Raw genomic sequence first — 17,248 nt, 5'->3', positions numbered from 1 at the left:
TTTATACTTTAAGTGATCTCGAGCTCAGGCTTAAGATATCAGTGTTGTAATGTAACGAAGTAAAAATACTTCGTTACTGTACTTAAGTAGAAATTTCACGTATCTGTTCTTTACTTCGCTATTTAAATTCATGTCAACTTTCACTTTTACTCCACTACATTTCCGAGATAAAATGTATACTTTTACTCCGTTATTTTTCCACTAAGCATCTTCGTTACTCGTTACTACAAAATAAAATTAGAAGAAATGTGTGCGACTGCAATAAGGGAGGTTAGGCGAATCACTGCTCCTAGATTGCATTACGCAGCTCCGCACGCTCTATTTCAGCGTAATGATACCAAAAGGAGGTGGAAGCACAACTGAAACTGCCATGGAAGCATCTGCTGGAGGACCTCCCGTTATCGTAGTTATTGTGGCCAACCAGTCAGACACCAAGAAAGAGTCACATCATACACATGACCATCACTTTTTTCCCCCTGCCATTTTGAGAGCGAACTTGACACAAATTGTTTACTTTGAGATATTTTCATCCCACTCACATGCGTGCTTGACGAAAATACCATATTGAACTCAAGTGACATGCAAATTAAAAAGACACAAATACAAACTTCGATATGAACGTAAGAGCCGCATGAAACCGGACAAAGAGCCACATGCGGCTCGGGAGACATGGGGTTGGCTACCCCTATCGTAGGCGACCACCCAGACGATAATAGTGAACAGGGTGAAGAAGATAACGTTATACACCCGTGGCCGTATTTGCAAGAAATGTTTCTGTACATTGGAATGAAAGATTCTTCCTACCGGATGAAGTGCCTCTTATGCCTACCGAAAATCACTGAAATTTTACTTTTTACTTTTACTACAAATACTTAAGGACATTAAATAGCAGAAAATGACTTTTGATACTTAAGTACAGTATATACCAGATACTTTAAGACTTTTACTTGAGTAATATTCTAAAAGGCAACTTTCACTTCTACCAAAGTCTTTTTCTAGTACGATACTTGTACTTTTACTCAAGTATTGCTTTCTAGTACTTTATACAACACTGTAAGATATTAATAACAATGACATGTTTGGGAATGTAGTGCCTCAAGTTGTCTTGCTAATCTTTCTCCTCAAGCTGCCCAAGGTGTGAGATTAGCACTGTGTTATCTGCCTTGCTGGCTAACTGCTAACTGTGCTGCTTGTGTCTCTGTTCTCTCTCTCTCTCTCTCTCTGTCTGTCTCTCTCTCTCTCTCTCTCTGTCTCTCTCTGTCTCCTCTTACCGCTTACATGGTTAGTCTCTGAGCCCATTTTACAATCAGGTACAGTATAACATTTTGCGTAGCTCTGTCATTAGTCATTTATTCCTCATTTTATGATTTTCATTGTTTTGTGTGTTTGTTTTAGCATTGGCGTGCTGGTTGCCTGCTTGCCTTATACTTTGCTCTGGATTTTTTTATTTTTATTTATTTATTTATTTTTTGGAAAAAAATCATCTTTTTAGTGCTGTTGTTTTGACAGTGTCTCATGATGCCTGTTACTGGATGTGTGCAAAATGTCTAAAGAAGTATAAATAAGCATTATCCTTAATGCAACATTAAAAATGACAGAGATTTGGGAATTACTGAATAGGTTATCTTTATTTTCAGAACTATAGTGTTCAGGCTTCTGTTCTCTTTCTCACTTTCCTAGATAGCCTCTTCAGCTTAAAAGCAACCTAGCTAAAATAATATTATATTTCTAATAAAATTAGACCAATAATATGAGAGAGAGAGCGCGAGGGAGACCATGATACTTTGAAGAATATCAGGGTCACTGTACTATTATAACAGAGACAATTCATAGATACTCAAACAGCTAGAGGTTCTGCACATATCTGTAAATATACACATCATATAAGACATTGTGAAGCATCATTCCACTTTGAGAAGCCATGTGAAAGTGTTCTCATATCCTCCACTGTTTTTACACTTAGACATATATGTTTAACAACCATATGTTCCCTATTTATTTCATGTAATTTCTCTCATGTTGGAGATGCAGTGACTACCATTTGCTGATCTTTTTGGCTTTTAGCATCTCCCAGAGTGTTGCTGGGCATGTGTCAGAACCACCAGAAATACACTCGGCCTAAAAAGATCCGTGTGTGTGTCGGGACATGGAACGTCAATGGGGGCAAACAGTTCCGTAGCATCGCGTTTCGGAATCAGACCCTCAACGACTGGCTGCTAGATGCACCAAAAAAAGCAGGCCACCCCGAATTTCAAGGTGAGCCACTACACTATAGACACTTTCTCAGCTTTTAATGACAATTTTGATGAATATCCAATAAACTGCGTATTGTGCTGAAATTCCTGAATGAGTGCTTTATATCTCAGACAGTAGATCCCCGCCTGCAGACATCTTTGCCATTGGCTTTGAGGAAATGGTGGAGCTGAATGCTGGCAACATTGTCAGCGCAAGGTACGAAAGCTACAGTCCCTTTATTTCTAAACCTAGCATTTATTTAAAAAATGTGGACCACTTATACATTTTTTAAATACCTCCAACAGCCATTACAATACATTAAGAAGACATTACTGCTCTTCCCAGACTTGCCCTGAGTGGCAAAAGGAAGAGAAAAAGAAAGAAAATGAGTTAAACGTTATCATTACAGCTCAAGAAAAATCTTTATGTTTATTTTCAAGAAAATAAACGTAAAATGTTCTAAACTTTTTTGCCTTTGTGCTGTTACATCCTCCATTTTCTTGCTTGTTCCATCAGCTGCTTCACCAAGACCAGTTTAAAGAGAGTGCAGAGACAGCATTACTTTTACTAAAACAGACATGAGAAATCACCACAATGTGTATCTTTATTAAAAAAAAATGTAAAAGAAAAAGGGTCTAGTAACCTTTATAAACTACTGGTAAAATATGATGACATTTTTGAGTGAAATATCACTAAATAGGATTCTCTTTCTTTAAAGCACCACCAATCAGAAGCTGTGGGCAGCAGAGTTGCAGAAGAGTATATCTCGGGATCATAAATACGTGCTCCTGGCCTCAGAGCAGCTGGTGGGAGTCTGTTTATTCATCTTCATTCGGCCCCAGCATGCTGCTTTTATCAGGTATACTCAACTGGTCTTCACTTGGATTCATAATTTTATTATAGACTGTAGAAGGTCATGTTGCCAGAGGTATTACAAAACTTGCCTATCCTGTTAATGGATACTGTGTACTAGAGGTCTTCTCGGGTTTAAAGAAATGTACCCGACCCGAAGTGACCTGAATCGCTTTTTACCCGAACCCGACATGCATAATTGTATTTTTTTTTTTTTTAAGAAAGACCCGACCCGAAACAAACCCGAAAAAATTAGACCCGAGTTCGACCCGACCCGTTGGCAATTTTTTTTTAACCCGACTGGACCCGAATGTTGCATAACTCTACACTAAAGTAACTGTTACAGAGTGGATTCAAAATTGATTGACAGGTCTGTTTCAATGAAAATTAGCTTACCGCCAGCCACACGTCGCCAGCCACATGTCGCAAGCGGTCTTGGCAAACAGAGGAGAGGTTGGAAAAGGACTCGAGTCGATGCACACACACGAGATACAGTAGTTTGTGTCTTCTCGGGTCCGTTCGGTAAAAACACATTCATTTTAAATTAATAAAATATTAATCAAATTATACATTCACTGGCTATTTCATCGTGTAAACCTACCACTTTATAGGTATGCAGTTGCCAACTGCAGCCTGTCCAATTCTATACACAGTTCTCTACCTTGTTTGTTACTGGAAAGGAATCATGACCACTGCTTATCAGATATTATATAAGTGGTTGTCCTTTCCTATTAAAGGATGTATAAAGGGAGTTAGCTCTGTGTTTAAACTGTTATAATAGCTATACTGTATAGCAGCTTAGTTGTACAAATGAGACAAAAGTATTTCACTCTGAATAAGTGTGTCTGTAAAGTTAAATATGATAAATGTTATAATACACAGGCTGCGATCAATAACTGTAAATTTACAAATTTCTCCTATACAAAGCCAGATATAAACCCAGTGGACCACCAGTGGGAGATTTTAGTCAAATAAAAGTGTCAGAATCCACTCTACACCACCATTAACATCAAAACACCTACTGAGGCGAATTTAGAATTTTCCAGTCTATGCCGAGGCACATTGACTAATGGCATGTTGTGGCCTAATACCTTACTAAACTTAATTTCACTCCATGTTGGTTTTAATTTGTCACCTGTCTACTGTATATCAACATTATATAGAGATATTTAAAGAGTTGCAAGTCTTTTTGGCTCTAGATTTATTTACTAGTCACCATCTTGGCATACTTTGTGCATTGTTGATGGTTAACACAGAAAATATAATGCAATTCTGTAACGAGAAAAATTCTTCTCATTTTTGAACAGAGATGTTGCGGTAGATACAGTCAAGACTGGAATGGGTGGTGCCACTGGGAACAAAGGGGGTGTGGCTATCCGCATGCTCTTCCACACTACCAGTATCTGCTTTGTGTGCTCGCATTTTGCTGCCGGCCAATCACAGGTCAAGGAGAGAAATGATGACTACAATGAGATCACTCGCAGGCTGTCATTCCCTATGGTAACTATTTATTTATTATTTATTTTTTTATTTTTTTCGCTTCAATGCAAGCAGACAAACAACAATTTAGATTAAAATAAATAAACCTTTACCACAATTTATTCAAAAGGGTTTTGTCATTGTGCACAGGGTCGTCTGCTTTACTCCCATGATTATGTTTTCTGGTGTGGGGACTTTAACTATCGCATCAACCTGCCAAATGAGGAGGTAAAAGAGCTGATCAGGCAGCAGAACTGGGATTCTCTCATTGCTGGGGACCAGCTTGTGGAACAGAAGAATGCAGGCAATGTAATAATGAATTCATCTATAAAAGTAGATTGTATGGTGCATTCTCAGTAAAGTGTACTGTTTATTAATATATTTGTTTCATTATATTTGTTTATAACTGTACAGAAAGATCAGTGTCCGTGTTTCCACCTTAGAGCTCCAGGGTCCCTGTCTCAATACTAGCTCAAGTTACTGTTTATATAGTGTTTTGCATGTTCCCATGTTTCCTCCAGGTTCTCTGATTTCCTCTGACCTTGCAACAATATGCTATAGTAGGTGAATTGGCTATGCTAACTTGGGCCTAGATGTAGTTAATTGTGTTTGTGTGTGTATTTCCACGGTACACCCAGGGTTACCAGGATAGGCTCCAAATCCGCTACAACCCAGAGCAGCTATCCGAAGAGAAATGTGTGAATGATAAAATGTTAGCTTTTAACTGTATGAGTAAAAAAAATAATTTATGAATCAAGTAGACTAAGATCTCTAAGGCAAATATTCCTCATTACAACAGGTATTCAAGGGCTTTATTGAAGGAAAGTTGGATTTTGCACCTACCTACAAATATGATCTTTTTTCTGATGACTATGACACGAGTGAGAAATGCCGTACACCTGCATGGACCGATCGGGTGCTCTGGAAGAGGAGAAAATGGAACTTTCATAAGATTGGTGGGATTGCTGTTTATATTTTATCTCCTTGTCCTTGTGTTTTTCAGTTTAAAGCAGGCTATACTCATGGCTATACTGTGTATTTGTGTGTGTGTGTGTGTGTACCTGTGCCTGTGTGTGTGTGTGTGTGTGTGTGTAGCTGAGGAGTTGGGGCTGAATGTAGTAGGAGCTCCAGTAGAAGAGGAAGACCTGCACATGTGGGCCCCTGGTGAACTAAAGTACTACAGCAGAGCTGAGCTCAAGACCTCAGACCACAGGTACAGCTAAATCCCTGGTGTTTATATATTAAACTATACAAGGCACACAATCCTTTATTTCAAAGATTGTAAAGGTTTTTTTTTAATATTTACTTTGATTTAAATGATACATCGGTGATTTTGCTTCTATTACTTCATAATATAATAAAATAATATAATAATATTCTCTTTTTTCACTGATTATTTACCACTTACCTAAACATCTATTAAAAGCATTTAGAAGCATTCGGTCCTCTTATGGATTTAAATAGGAAAAGAATAAATGACAGCAGGTATATTTAGAATATATCATGTACAGTATATTTATCCAGAAAAGATTTTTTTATATATAACCATTTCAAAGAGCTTTTTGGTAATAGTTTATATTGTGTCTGTCTCTTTCAGGCCCGTGGTGGCTCTCATTGATGTGGATGTTCTTGAAGTGGACCCAGAAGCACGGCATCAGGTGTACAAAGATGTGATCGCCCTGCAAGGTCCACCTGATGGCACTATACTAGTGTCTCTGTGCAGTTCAGGCCCTGATGATTACTTCGATGATGCTCTGATAGACGAGCTGCTGGACAAGTTTGCTAACTGTGGCGAAGTCATTCTGATCAGGTGAATGTTTTGTTGGGATTCTAGCTAATAATATGTTAATGGTGATCTATTTTTACTGCTACCTTTTTTAGGTTTGTTAATCAAATGAAATATTTTGACTTTTTAAAGTGCCGTTATTAAGCGTTATCATTTTTAAAGCCTTATGTTTTAATTGCAATTACTAAAACAGGTTTGTGGAGGAAAAGATGTGGGTGACATTTTTGGAAGGATACTCAGCCCTGGCTGCACTTCACTACAGTGCCTCCACTGTAAGTTACAGGATTTTAATTGTTAAGGATAAATAATTGTTCGGCTAAATCTACACTTAATTTCAATACTGTATACGTTTTAATTGCAACGACACACAATGTTTAATACATTAAAATACCAGGGGCTACCTAGCACTCAGAAATATACACAGAACCAAGCAAACTCCACAATCCTTAATTTGGTGCTTGGAATTTTGGAAAATTACCACAGGTATTCTACAGATTTGGAACGATATGTCATGTACAGCTATCATAGAAAGTAATTATGGATGTTTTACACTGGAAATCCTGTGCTTGCAATTTCAGCAATTCAGGTAGTTTTGTGCAAAAATAAAGTAAAATAAAATTTGCAGCCCAAATTTAGAAAAAGCCTCAGCAAAATCAAACAGTTACAAAATAATCTACTGGAAATCCTGAATGGACTAAGCACTGCATGATTTAGACAGGTTTTCCTACTGTAAGAACCATCAGGTCATTGCTGAACAATTAATATGGCATCAGATCATTCATTTGATTTGCCTCTGAAAATGATTTATGCTATTGTGGTGTTTATTCTTTATATTTAATGATCTGTCAGCATTGTAGATATTCAGATTATTCCAGTTGCTGTTAAAATTGAATTAGGAATTGTTTACTTATGTGTAACCTTTCTCACTGTTTACTCAGGTGCTGGGGAAGACCATAGACATCCAGCTGAAGAGCAATGGCTGGATTAAAAGTCTGGAAGAGGAGATGAGTGTGGAGAGGATCTGTGGCAGCATCCCCACCTCGGCAAGCTCCACACTGCTCGCAGAGGATAATGAAATGGGAGACGAGTTTGACATGGAGGGTATGTCTGGTCATGATCATGGCTTTTTATAAAACCATCATGCCTGAGACAGTGGGTTTAAGTAATCAGAATTCACACTGTTGTGTTTTGAAGGCGATGTGGATGAGGAGGTGGAGAATATTCTTCCGCAGCACCTGCAGCCTGGGGCTGGTATGGATGTTGGTATTTCCCCATTACCTTCACCACGCTCAAGCCCATGCTCCTCACCGACTCACGGAGAACCCGCACCTCCCTGCAGGCCGAGCAGAGCTTTTCCGCGCACAGCCGGACCCCCACAAGGTAGAAAACCTGTTATGCAAAAACTGAAATGCTGCTCACATTTTCCCTTAACATTTACTTTGGTGCTGTTTTTAAGAAACAGATTTTTGTCACAAAATTGTGAATTTAAGACAAAAAAATTGCATTTAATTATTGTATTTTTGCTAAAATATTGTATTTGTATTATTCTTACATTTTCTATCAATGTATTGATTTTATTCTATTTCACTGTGGCTGAAAGGCGATCTCAGTCCGATCACATGTAGGAGGGAGCAGGAAGGTAAAGAATGAAGCTTTTAGAGGTGCCACAGATGTGTTGAAAATGTGTGCTGTAGGTTTTAAAGCTGGGAAAGCTTTTGCTGTGTCTCTTTACTGCTGCATGTCACGCAAAAGCTTATGTTTATGTTAATGATGATGGTGAGCTCGGTATTCATGGTGATTATCATTTATTGATTTTCGTAGTTATTCCAATGGAAAGTCAAATGCTAGGAGCTTCATCACAAGGACTGGAACCGAAACGCCCTCCTCCCCCACGACCCAATGCTCCGCCTGCCAGACCTGCACCTCCACAGCGCCCCCCACCCCCGTCAGGTAAATCAGCCTGACCTGATAGTAAATTTATTCTTTTTATTAAAGTAAACATTACATCTAAATATTACATCTCTCTAGCACATCCTTTGGATTAATCTAAGCAGCTTGTGTTTGGGACACATTACTGTGGATTACAATTGATGTATTATAACTGGGTAAATGTGCACTTTTTAGGTTACTGTTATCAAATTCCCACTTGTTTTAGAAATATTTCTTCTGTTATCAGCCTCTGACTTTTTTATATCAATATACATTCTTGTTTGAAGGCTTTGCAGAGCCTCTAAATCTACTTGATTTGAGTGAGATTGAAGGTAATTACAAAAATGTAGTTATTAGTATAGAGTACGTCAGTATTCGCTGTTTTTTCTGTCATTGTTAAACTAGAAATGAGGAGTTCATGCACTTTCTAAATGAATTTGCTTAGTTTTTATACAGCAAATCTTTTATTTATCTTTTTTGTTTTTCAGGATCAGTTTTATTTGTGCATGAACTCTTAATTCTGCTGTGAGAGCTTAGATGAAGTGTGATGTTGCAATAGACAACTGCTTCAAACAAAAAACTTTCAATCAGACTTAGATGGATACTAAGGATGTCTGTCTAAAATCTGTCTTTATTCTTAAAATTGTATAAACAGGATTTTTTTTTAACCTAAATATTAATGCTTTTAATTTGAACCCTACTATCATTCACCCTGACACAGTGAAAGATACAGATGTAAGAATGCCAGCACTTTCAGTATTGTGTGAGACATTGCTCTGACAGCATTGGGGCTATTGCTGTCCTACTATCAGTGCGCATCTCCTAGTCACAAACAGATTTCCTGTGTGCAAAATAGTGCATCTTCTATTTCTATCTATATTTGCATAGATATTTTATGTTTCTGTTTATTCCAAATAATGTATTTGTAGTTGGTTACATTTTTTGATGGGGCAATTTTTCAGTTAAGTCATGTGGTTTAGAAACACAGTATAATAAATGTGTAGTTTAAGAATGCACTGAAACTGAGACTAATATAAATCACTTAATCCTCCATGCTGCGAAGGACAAAAAAGCCCTGCTTTACCCAGAGCAGATGTTGCTGGTAAGTAAGTGCACAGATTGAATGTCAGTTCTTTTATACAGATACAGAAAACACATCCATTTCTTAATGCTATGATCAGTGACTAGTCTTAATACAATGATCAATGGTTGTCTAATAGAACAAAAGGTGCTTGGGGAAATTAGGTATCTGGTAGTCACCTAGTGGGCATAACTCACTGCCAGGCTGCTGTCTGGCTCCCTCCTTCTGGCCCTGTTAGTCATTTAAGGTGCGTGGGAAAGGGAGTATGTGCCTGTGTGTGAGAAAGGTACAGGGATTTGGCTCCACATTTGGCCAGATAGCTGGATCTGGTTGTACTGTGTTTGACCCCCTGTTGATCAGGAAGAGGTGAGTCAAGGTGGAAAGGAGGGTGGAGGAGATTGCTGTGGGATGAGAGCACTCACTGCAGTAACGTCTGCATACAGTGGATCCTGATGTTCGTGTTTACATCAAAGATCTTCTCAGGCTTTTTGTCGGCTCAGAAAGTTATACAGATGAAAATTGTGGCTTTGTGGGGATACGGTCAAAACATGAAGAAACAGGGTTAGAGAGCAGAAGGGGTACTTAAGCTAAAGCCATTGATAGTATGACCAGAGTAATGAAACATTTTTTTGTTTCAAGTGTGCTTTTAAGTGTAAGCATGATTCCTGCTGTTTTTCAGGACGAGGCCAGTCTACAGGAGCTCCGGGTAGTTCAAGGCCGGTGGGTAAACTTTGAAGAAGACAATAGAAAATCACTTGGTAGTGATGCAGAAATTAAAATGTTGTGAAGTTTTTGCCAGACCAAAAGAATCCACCTCAGTAAAATCGTTCTAAAGTTATAAAAATATGTATATTATTTCAGAATATCCCCCCAAGGGCAGGTGTTATCAGTGTGCCTCCACAATCCAGACCACCACCTCCTGCCCACCCTGGAGCTCCCAGGCCCATAGCTGAGGTTCACCCAGGAGCCCCGAGACCCACCCCAGATAACCACCCTGGAGCCCCAAGACCTGTCTTAAACACACAAAACAAACCAGCAGAGCTCCCTCTGGGTATGTGAACAATCACAGCAAACAGAAGAGCCTAGTAGCTGCTAAATTATCACCGATTCATTTTGTCTCTTTTTAGCCAGCCTTATAATCTGACAGTTTTTGTTAAACTGTCAGTTTTTAGGAATGAACTGTCAATTAATGATCTATAGTTTCCTTATACCTTACTTGCCCGTAGTTATTTAGAAATCCATCTTCGAGATATCAAGGTTACATAAAGATTTTGCTCGTTGTTAATAACCACCATAATGGATCTCTTACGTCATTACATTCTAGGTTATTTTAAGGGTGCGTGGTAATTGTAGTCTTTTCCTCCTATTCATACTTTTTATTCCTGCTTTAAGACCCATCTTTGTCTTTGGCCTGCAATGGGGGAAAAAAAAGTATTTCTTTAGGGTGTCCAGTGTAGTAAGGCTAACAGGCCTGTGTTTTTTTTTGGTTTTTTTTATTTAATGCCCTACAGGACCTCCTCCCTCATTGCCTGGCCCAATGAGGCCTCAGATGGTCTCTCCAGCGCAGCCTCCGGCCATGTCTCCCATCCGGCCACCAATACAGTCCACGCTTCCTACACCCATGGTACCCACACTGCCCCCACCCATGGTACCTACGCTTCCCCCACCTATGGTGCCAACAGCGGCAGCACCTCTGCAGGCTCAACCAGCTGCTACAAGAACCATTGCAGCCATGCCACCTCAGCCTGGCCTGGCATCACCCAAACCACCGCCCCGTAGCCGCTCTTCACATGCTCTGCCACCAGAGGCTGCTCCTGCTACTGCTCCTTCTCCTGAGTCTCAGGTTAGTCCTGTCCTACAAGTCACATATCTGGCATATGTTATAATAAAATACTAGCGGTGACAGGGGTCTAAATCTCATCTGATATTTTATACTGTTAGTATAAACATGGAGATGTGTGTTTAACACTTTAAACTTTGTGTGAGGCTGCCTGAGATGTTCTATATTTAGAAAGTACTATATGTAGTACATTACTGTAGATGAGGTGGTTATCAGTTCACATGAAAATAAATCTTTTTTTAATGAAGCACACACGACATGAACCCAGGGATGATTTCATGTACATTTGTAATCCCTTTTAGATTTTCTAATTATTAAATTATTTGGTTAATTAGACGGTAGAATAAGATTTACTAAGATAATTCATTTAGAATATGACTCACTTATCCTAATATGACTCACCAGATTTCCTATCGTCACTCAGGAGATTTCATTTGGTTGTCATCAATGAGGAAACTTTTCTCTTTCTGTATATTGCATTGTACAGACATTTTACTTATCTAAATCATATTTATTCTCTTTTTGGTCTTCTCTCTTACTGCCAAAATCATGCAAAGTACATACATTTATCTTCAGTATCTTTAGCCTGGTCTTCTTAAGTCCATCACAGAGCAACATGCATACAATGCATTTACACACACATATTTACAATTAGGATAGCCAATCCAAGAAACTAAGGGCCTTTTTACACCTGGTCATTTCATGTGTTTTCTCTGATCCGATTTGTTAAAACTGTTTCATTTACATTAGGCCATATAAATGCGTTTTGGCGAATCGGATATCAATCTGATCTTTCTACTCCTGCCCAATAGGCAAATATATTTTACCTCATTTCCGGGGTAATTGAAATGGAACACACTTTAGTGTATGCGGTTTTCAGAATGCAATCAAAAAGAAGACGAAAAAAAATTATGACGGTTAAGCTACAAAAAAACGCATTTACTGTTTGCTGCATTTTTGCTGGCAGCAGCAGTGCATTTTAAGACCCAACAAGACACCTGGCTGAAAGATCACTTGCGAGTGACGTACTTCTGTTTGGGAGGAGTATAGTGCTGATGTATGTGGCTTGAACAACCACATTTATTTATACCTGTCCAGTTTCATCTGAAATGCGTCCCAGACCACCTCCTGAAGGGGTTTGAACCATCGGATTTATATCAGTCTCAAAAACGTTTCGGAGGGCACTTAGACCTGGTCTTTTTACCATCGGATAGCTATCCGATCACAGAAAACTCAGAAGTGACCAGGTGTAAAAAGCCCCTTAGACTCCTCAGAAAACCCAAATATAGGTGTACATGCATCCAGAAATATTGATCACAGAAGAAAGAGAAAAAAAACACAGCTTTTTCTATAAAGATTAAATTTTACAGATCAATTTTTATTTGGTTCGCTATTATGAAAGCAAAAATCTCACAATGTCACAAGTCAAACCAAATGGTCTGGGTTTTCTTTATTTCATTATAAAGAAAAAGGACCGTATTTAACAGCATTGAAATAAATGATGTCTTACAAAGGAAGCCTTAATGCATTACATTTTGCCAGATGATTATTCCTTCTTATAATATAATGTTGTAATGTTGTTGGTTAAGTAAACAGCATGTTTGATCATGTTGACAATAAACTTACGGCGTCATTTCTTTTGTGAAATGCTAATGGACTTGAGAAGGAGACTTTATACATTTAACTAATGCATTCTTACATCTATACTATCAGTACTGCAGGCTGTCTGTGTTGGTTTCCCAGCTTTTCTTATCTCTGTTCTTTGCTGTTTCTGTGATCTCTTGCTTCTGCTGATGGGTATTTGTATTTGTGTTTATCTTTCTCTCTCTCTCTCAAGCAGGAGCAATCCTCAGGTTGAAAGGTATTTAATGCTAGTTCTGGCCTCAGCATTTGTGCTCACAGAACCATCATCCTCTGTCCCAGTGTGCACTCATACATTGTAGAGTCCTCCATGTTCTAGTTGTTTTTCCCCTTTGTCATGTTTTTGTTGTTTATAGGTGGATTATTATTTTCGGTAGTAAAACTTAGCTTGAACCTCTTAGTAACGGGCAACTCTAAAAGTGTCACTAGTATTACCAGTTGTATAGGTAAACAATGAGTTTTAAGGATGGTTCAAGAAAAGTTTTTGTCTTTGTCACCATCTTTTCTCTGTCAGAGATTTCAGTTGTCATTTTGAGCGTCTGTTTATTGCAAACTTTAAACTGGACTTTATGGATATATTTTGGCCACTTAATTCATAATTCCCATTCCCTGAGGCTCAACTTTTTATTAAACAAAAGGAAAGTCTCACACAATAAACACATTCATGGGTTTAATAAAACTGTAACTGTAAAATCGCTTTATTACTAATATTCAAATCAATACTTTAGTCATCTCTGTTCATCTCGAGGTTTTTGTATTGAATAAGACTGCAGAAGGTCACTTTTGATTGGTTTTGTTGGTGTGTGTTTTTCTCTCCAGACAAATGGAACAAATGGAATCCAAAGAGAAGCACAGTTGAAAATGAACCCCTTTGACCCGCTCACCTCTGACCTGTTCTCCTCTACTCCCTACTTAAACAACCAGTCCCTGTCAAGGAGCTCTTCACATCACAGCTCCTTCCACTCAACAAGTTCACGGTCTCTTAATTCTACTCCAGTTCCTCTGTTTTCCCACCATAACCAAATGCTGACCCCTGACCCCATGCAAGCATTGCTGGCCCCGCCTCCTCCTTCCCGCAGCCGCTCACAGGAAACCCTCCCGGTCTTCTCGAACCCCTTTTTGTCTGATGTCCAGTCTAAACCCAAGAACGCCAACCCATTTGCTAGCACCATGACGTCACCACAGAGTCGCTCACTCACACCTGATTTTGACAAGCCGGGCCTCCACAGTGCTGCATCTGCCCTCTGCCATACTTCAACTCTGCCGTCCTCCTTTTCCAGACCAGCTCCTCTGGCTTCTGCTCCACCTCCACACAAAGTCCAGCAATGGGTGACCTTTGATGAAGATTCAGACTATATGAGTTCAGGAAATCCTCCAGCATCAACTGCAATGATTAAGCCTCCACTGCTTCCTTTGTCTGCTGCTACTACTACATTCCAGCAGCCCCAAAGCAGCTTCTCCACTTCTGTGTTTGACTCTAACAGTAACTGGGCTTCCCTTACCACATCTGCATTGCCGGCACTGCCCCCTCCTCTGCCAGACAGGACTAACCCTAACACAACCCCAAGAAACCCCTTAATCCCTGAGTTCATGGAAAGATAATATATATTGTAATGTTCTACTGAAGTTGAGAGGTGTGTGTGTGTGTGTTGGGGGGGGGGGGGTTATAGTAGAAATTCCTTATTTATGTGTGTGATTTGTACACAAGTGTGCTGTTCAAGTCATGACTCTCTGCAACGGCTTAATCAACCACTCAACCCGGAGCAGTCCTGGATTAAATTTGATCATTCTCAAGCTTCTCACATATTTAGATATACACCTACACACAACTGTGTGTGAAACTCTTGTGCAATATCTTATTTTTCTTCACTCAGATGCTTATCAAATATGATTGCTTTTACTCATTTTTTTTACTACTTTCTTGTCTGGTTGTGCAGCATTTTAAAGTGATTGCAAGCTGCAAAAACATGTCTCTTGGATGCACAGTATGTCATTTAGATCATTGTGTAGAGAGAGTTATTAGACCTTTTAATATAGCCTCTGAAATTTTAACTACAGCACATAGTGACTCTGTAAGCCCTTGCTATGGTTTCTCTAATTATGAATGAATGTCCGGTCTGTTTTAGGTTTAATGTCTGTATTTTTTCCCCCAAAGTGATGCATATCTGTGTAACACTGATCATTTCTCTACACAGGCCCACTTTTATTTCCTCTCTAGATCAACATGCTCAAGTATAGAAGTTGTGGATGTATGTATTGCGTAGCTTCGGTGTGGTTTAAAAAATGTACAATAGTCTTAAATTTGTGTATATATATATATATATTATATATTTGCTTGTAATATGTACCTGCCATACTGATATTGCACTGAAATGCTCTTGTTCGTTAGGTCTTCAGATGTACTTTGAAGCCAGAGTTTTGAGTTTTCAGGTTCGAGAAAGCAGAAAGCATCTGTCTAGTGGCATGAGTGCAGAGCCCCTCCCCTCTGCCCTAAACCCGAGTGTGTGTTCTCTCACTTCTGTCTCGTATAATCCGAAGCGTTCAACAGAACTGCTGTGCATTTAATGAATGTGCTTATTTTAGTGAGTTCTGGTGTTAGTCTTTGATGCCAAGATCTGCGCCCTTGACCATCCCAGAAAGCTATGTGCACTTAATCTTGCATTTTTTTCCGTTCACAGTGAGTTGGGACTTCACTTTCAATTTCACTGGGAATGTGGTTCTTTCTGTTCTTTGTTTTAGGAAATAATATACCTTGTCTTTGCAGCCGCTCTCTCTCTCTTTGCATATATGCACTGTGTATGTCTGCTGATAGGGGTGAGGTTTTTATTTGTTGTTGTTTTTTAAAGATTACCTAGCAGTTTGACTTTGTGTGAATCCACTAAGAACAAATCAAGCAGCGCCTCTAAGCATGTTTTAAACACGCACAGTAGGAAAATCTGTCAGTTACATGGAATTAGTATTTATCTTATTGATACCTAGTGTTGTCGGTTACCTTCACTGTGCAGATCGTGTCATCACCGGTTTGGAAGTCATATCACTTTCTGTGCATTCCATACTGTATTATATGTATTGTTTTGATCTGGTGATTTGCTCTTGATAGTTTCCTGGCATATTTTACTTGTGCAGTGTTTCGTTACACCACATTCATTCTTTGTTGAAGTGTTGGTGTTGGTACTGCTCTCTTTTCATTGTTCACATTTCAGTCGTTCTTTAGTTACCTTTTGGCTGAATAACCGAATACTTGTAATTCTTAACCTGTGACATTCAAATCAAGAGGGCATTCTGTGGAGAAGAAATGGTGTCAATCTGACTGGAGACAAGCAAGCCACTTCATTTTGACATTCAGTTTTGTCTGAAATGTTGTGACATATCATTTCCTTTCAGTATGATCCTGTTCATGTTTTCCGTTGCATATGGAGGGCTTTCTTACTGACTGGACATAAAGTCATGCAGGTACACCAGATAGGCTACAGAAACTGTATCTATAAAGCAGATGTTGTTTGCACACTGTACTCTACACTTTTTTGTAAAGAATGTAGAAATTGCAAAACTTGAATATTATCATTAAGCAACCTAAGAGAAAGGAGATTCCCATTATTAAATCAGTTCTAAATCGAATCCCCTCTTAAATATGACTGACTGGTCATTTTTATCTTTGTTTTATTTCAGCTATTGGAAATATTGTAACCACTGGAAAATTCTAGCATTACATGTACTGTTCAGTTGTATACCAGCTAATAATCAAATCAGATTAAATCAAGTCATGCAAATATGTAACTAATAACTCATTTTGTGATGGTGACGTTAAAAGGTTTCGCTCAGTAGTAGAGATCCTTGTGTTGTTAACCGTAACTATACAGTAAGTATACACACAAATCATGACTACAGTTTAGTCATTTGTATTCAACCTGTGATTTAAGTTCATATCAAATTGCACAAATCTATGGAGTTATTGATGTTGTACGTATGCAATAATAAATGTAAATGTATTAATGTAAATGTATTGGTAATCATTGAGTTTTATTCATTACAAGAACATTGTGTATGGTGTCTGAAACAGAGATTCACAAAGTCCAGAGACTTTCACGGAGAGCAGGAGAGAAGGATTATTGGGAAAAAATAAATAATAATAATCATTTTAAAATCTTTTTTTAATGGTCATATTAATTTAATACATTAATAATGTTATATAATAACATATATATAATAATAATGTAGGTCTTATAAAAAATGTTTATAAATTGGAAATTCAGCAATAGGAAACAAATAAACTATGAAATATGTTCTTAAAATAAATAAGAGTGGGGTTTATGTTCTTAAAATAAATTATTTTACACTTAAATGAAACCTTGGCTCCATAAAAGCTTGAGGAAACCTTGTTCTCTCTCTCTCTCTCTCTCTCTCT

General features: G+C 38.4%; 1 protein-coding gene across 8 annotated transcripts in view; it reads left to right on the top strand.

The window, feature by feature from the left end:
- Positions 1 to 16,842, top strand: part of synj1 (synaptojanin 1) — a 29,423-nt gene extending 12,581 nt beyond the window's left edge. For 2 of the 8 annotated variants that reach the window (XM_027138106.2, XM_027138088.2), the window contains exons 13-31: positions 1,287 to 1,310; positions 2,065 to 2,256; positions 2,367 to 2,451; positions 2,954 to 3,094; positions 4,395 to 4,587; positions 4,717 to 4,875; positions 5,366 to 5,522; positions 5,662 to 5,779; positions 6,164 to 6,376; positions 6,546 to 6,624; positions 7,291 to 7,453; positions 7,547 to 7,732; positions 7,953 to 7,991; positions 8,174 to 8,302; positions 9,345 to 9,383; positions 10,042 to 10,082; positions 10,224 to 10,413; positions 10,874 to 11,205; positions 13,663 to 16,842. In XM_027138106.2, the coding sequence (XP_026993907.1) occupies positions 1,287 to 1,310; positions 2,065 to 2,256; positions 2,367 to 2,451; positions 2,954 to 3,094; positions 4,395 to 4,587; positions 4,717 to 4,875; positions 5,366 to 5,522; positions 5,662 to 5,779; positions 6,164 to 6,376; positions 6,546 to 6,624; positions 7,291 to 7,453; positions 7,547 to 7,732; positions 7,953 to 7,991; positions 8,174 to 8,302; positions 9,345 to 9,383; positions 10,042 to 10,082; positions 10,224 to 10,413; positions 10,874 to 11,205; positions 13,663 to 14,445 (3,263 nt within the window). In that variant the 3' untranslated portion in view covers positions 14,446 to 16,842. Of the gene's footprint in view, positions 1 to 1,286; positions 1,311 to 2,064; positions 2,257 to 2,366; positions 2,452 to 2,953; positions 3,095 to 4,394; positions 4,588 to 4,716; positions 4,876 to 5,365; positions 5,523 to 5,661; positions 5,780 to 6,163; positions 6,377 to 6,545; positions 6,625 to 7,290; positions 7,454 to 7,546; positions 7,733 to 7,952; positions 7,992 to 8,173; positions 8,303 to 9,344; positions 9,384 to 10,041; positions 10,083 to 10,223; positions 10,414 to 10,873; positions 11,206 to 13,039; positions 13,064 to 13,662 lie in introns of all 8 variants that reach the window. The other 6 variants (XM_027138163.2, XM_027138153.2, XM_027138115.2 and 3 more) reach the window with 6 other exon arrangements.
- The last annotated feature ends 406 nt before the right edge of the window (positions 16,843 to 17,248 follow it).

The sequence above is a fragment of the Tachysurus fulvidraco genome, chromosome 20 (assembly GCF_022655615.1).
Source record: "Tachysurus fulvidraco isolate hzauxx_2018 chromosome 20, HZAU_PFXX_2.0, whole genome shotgun sequence".
NCBI lineage: Eukaryota > Metazoa > Chordata > Actinopteri > Siluriformes > Bagridae > Tachysurus > Tachysurus fulvidraco.
The sequence above is the reverse complement of the archived record's forward strand: the minus strand, read 5'-3'. Positions and strand labels throughout refer to the sequence as shown.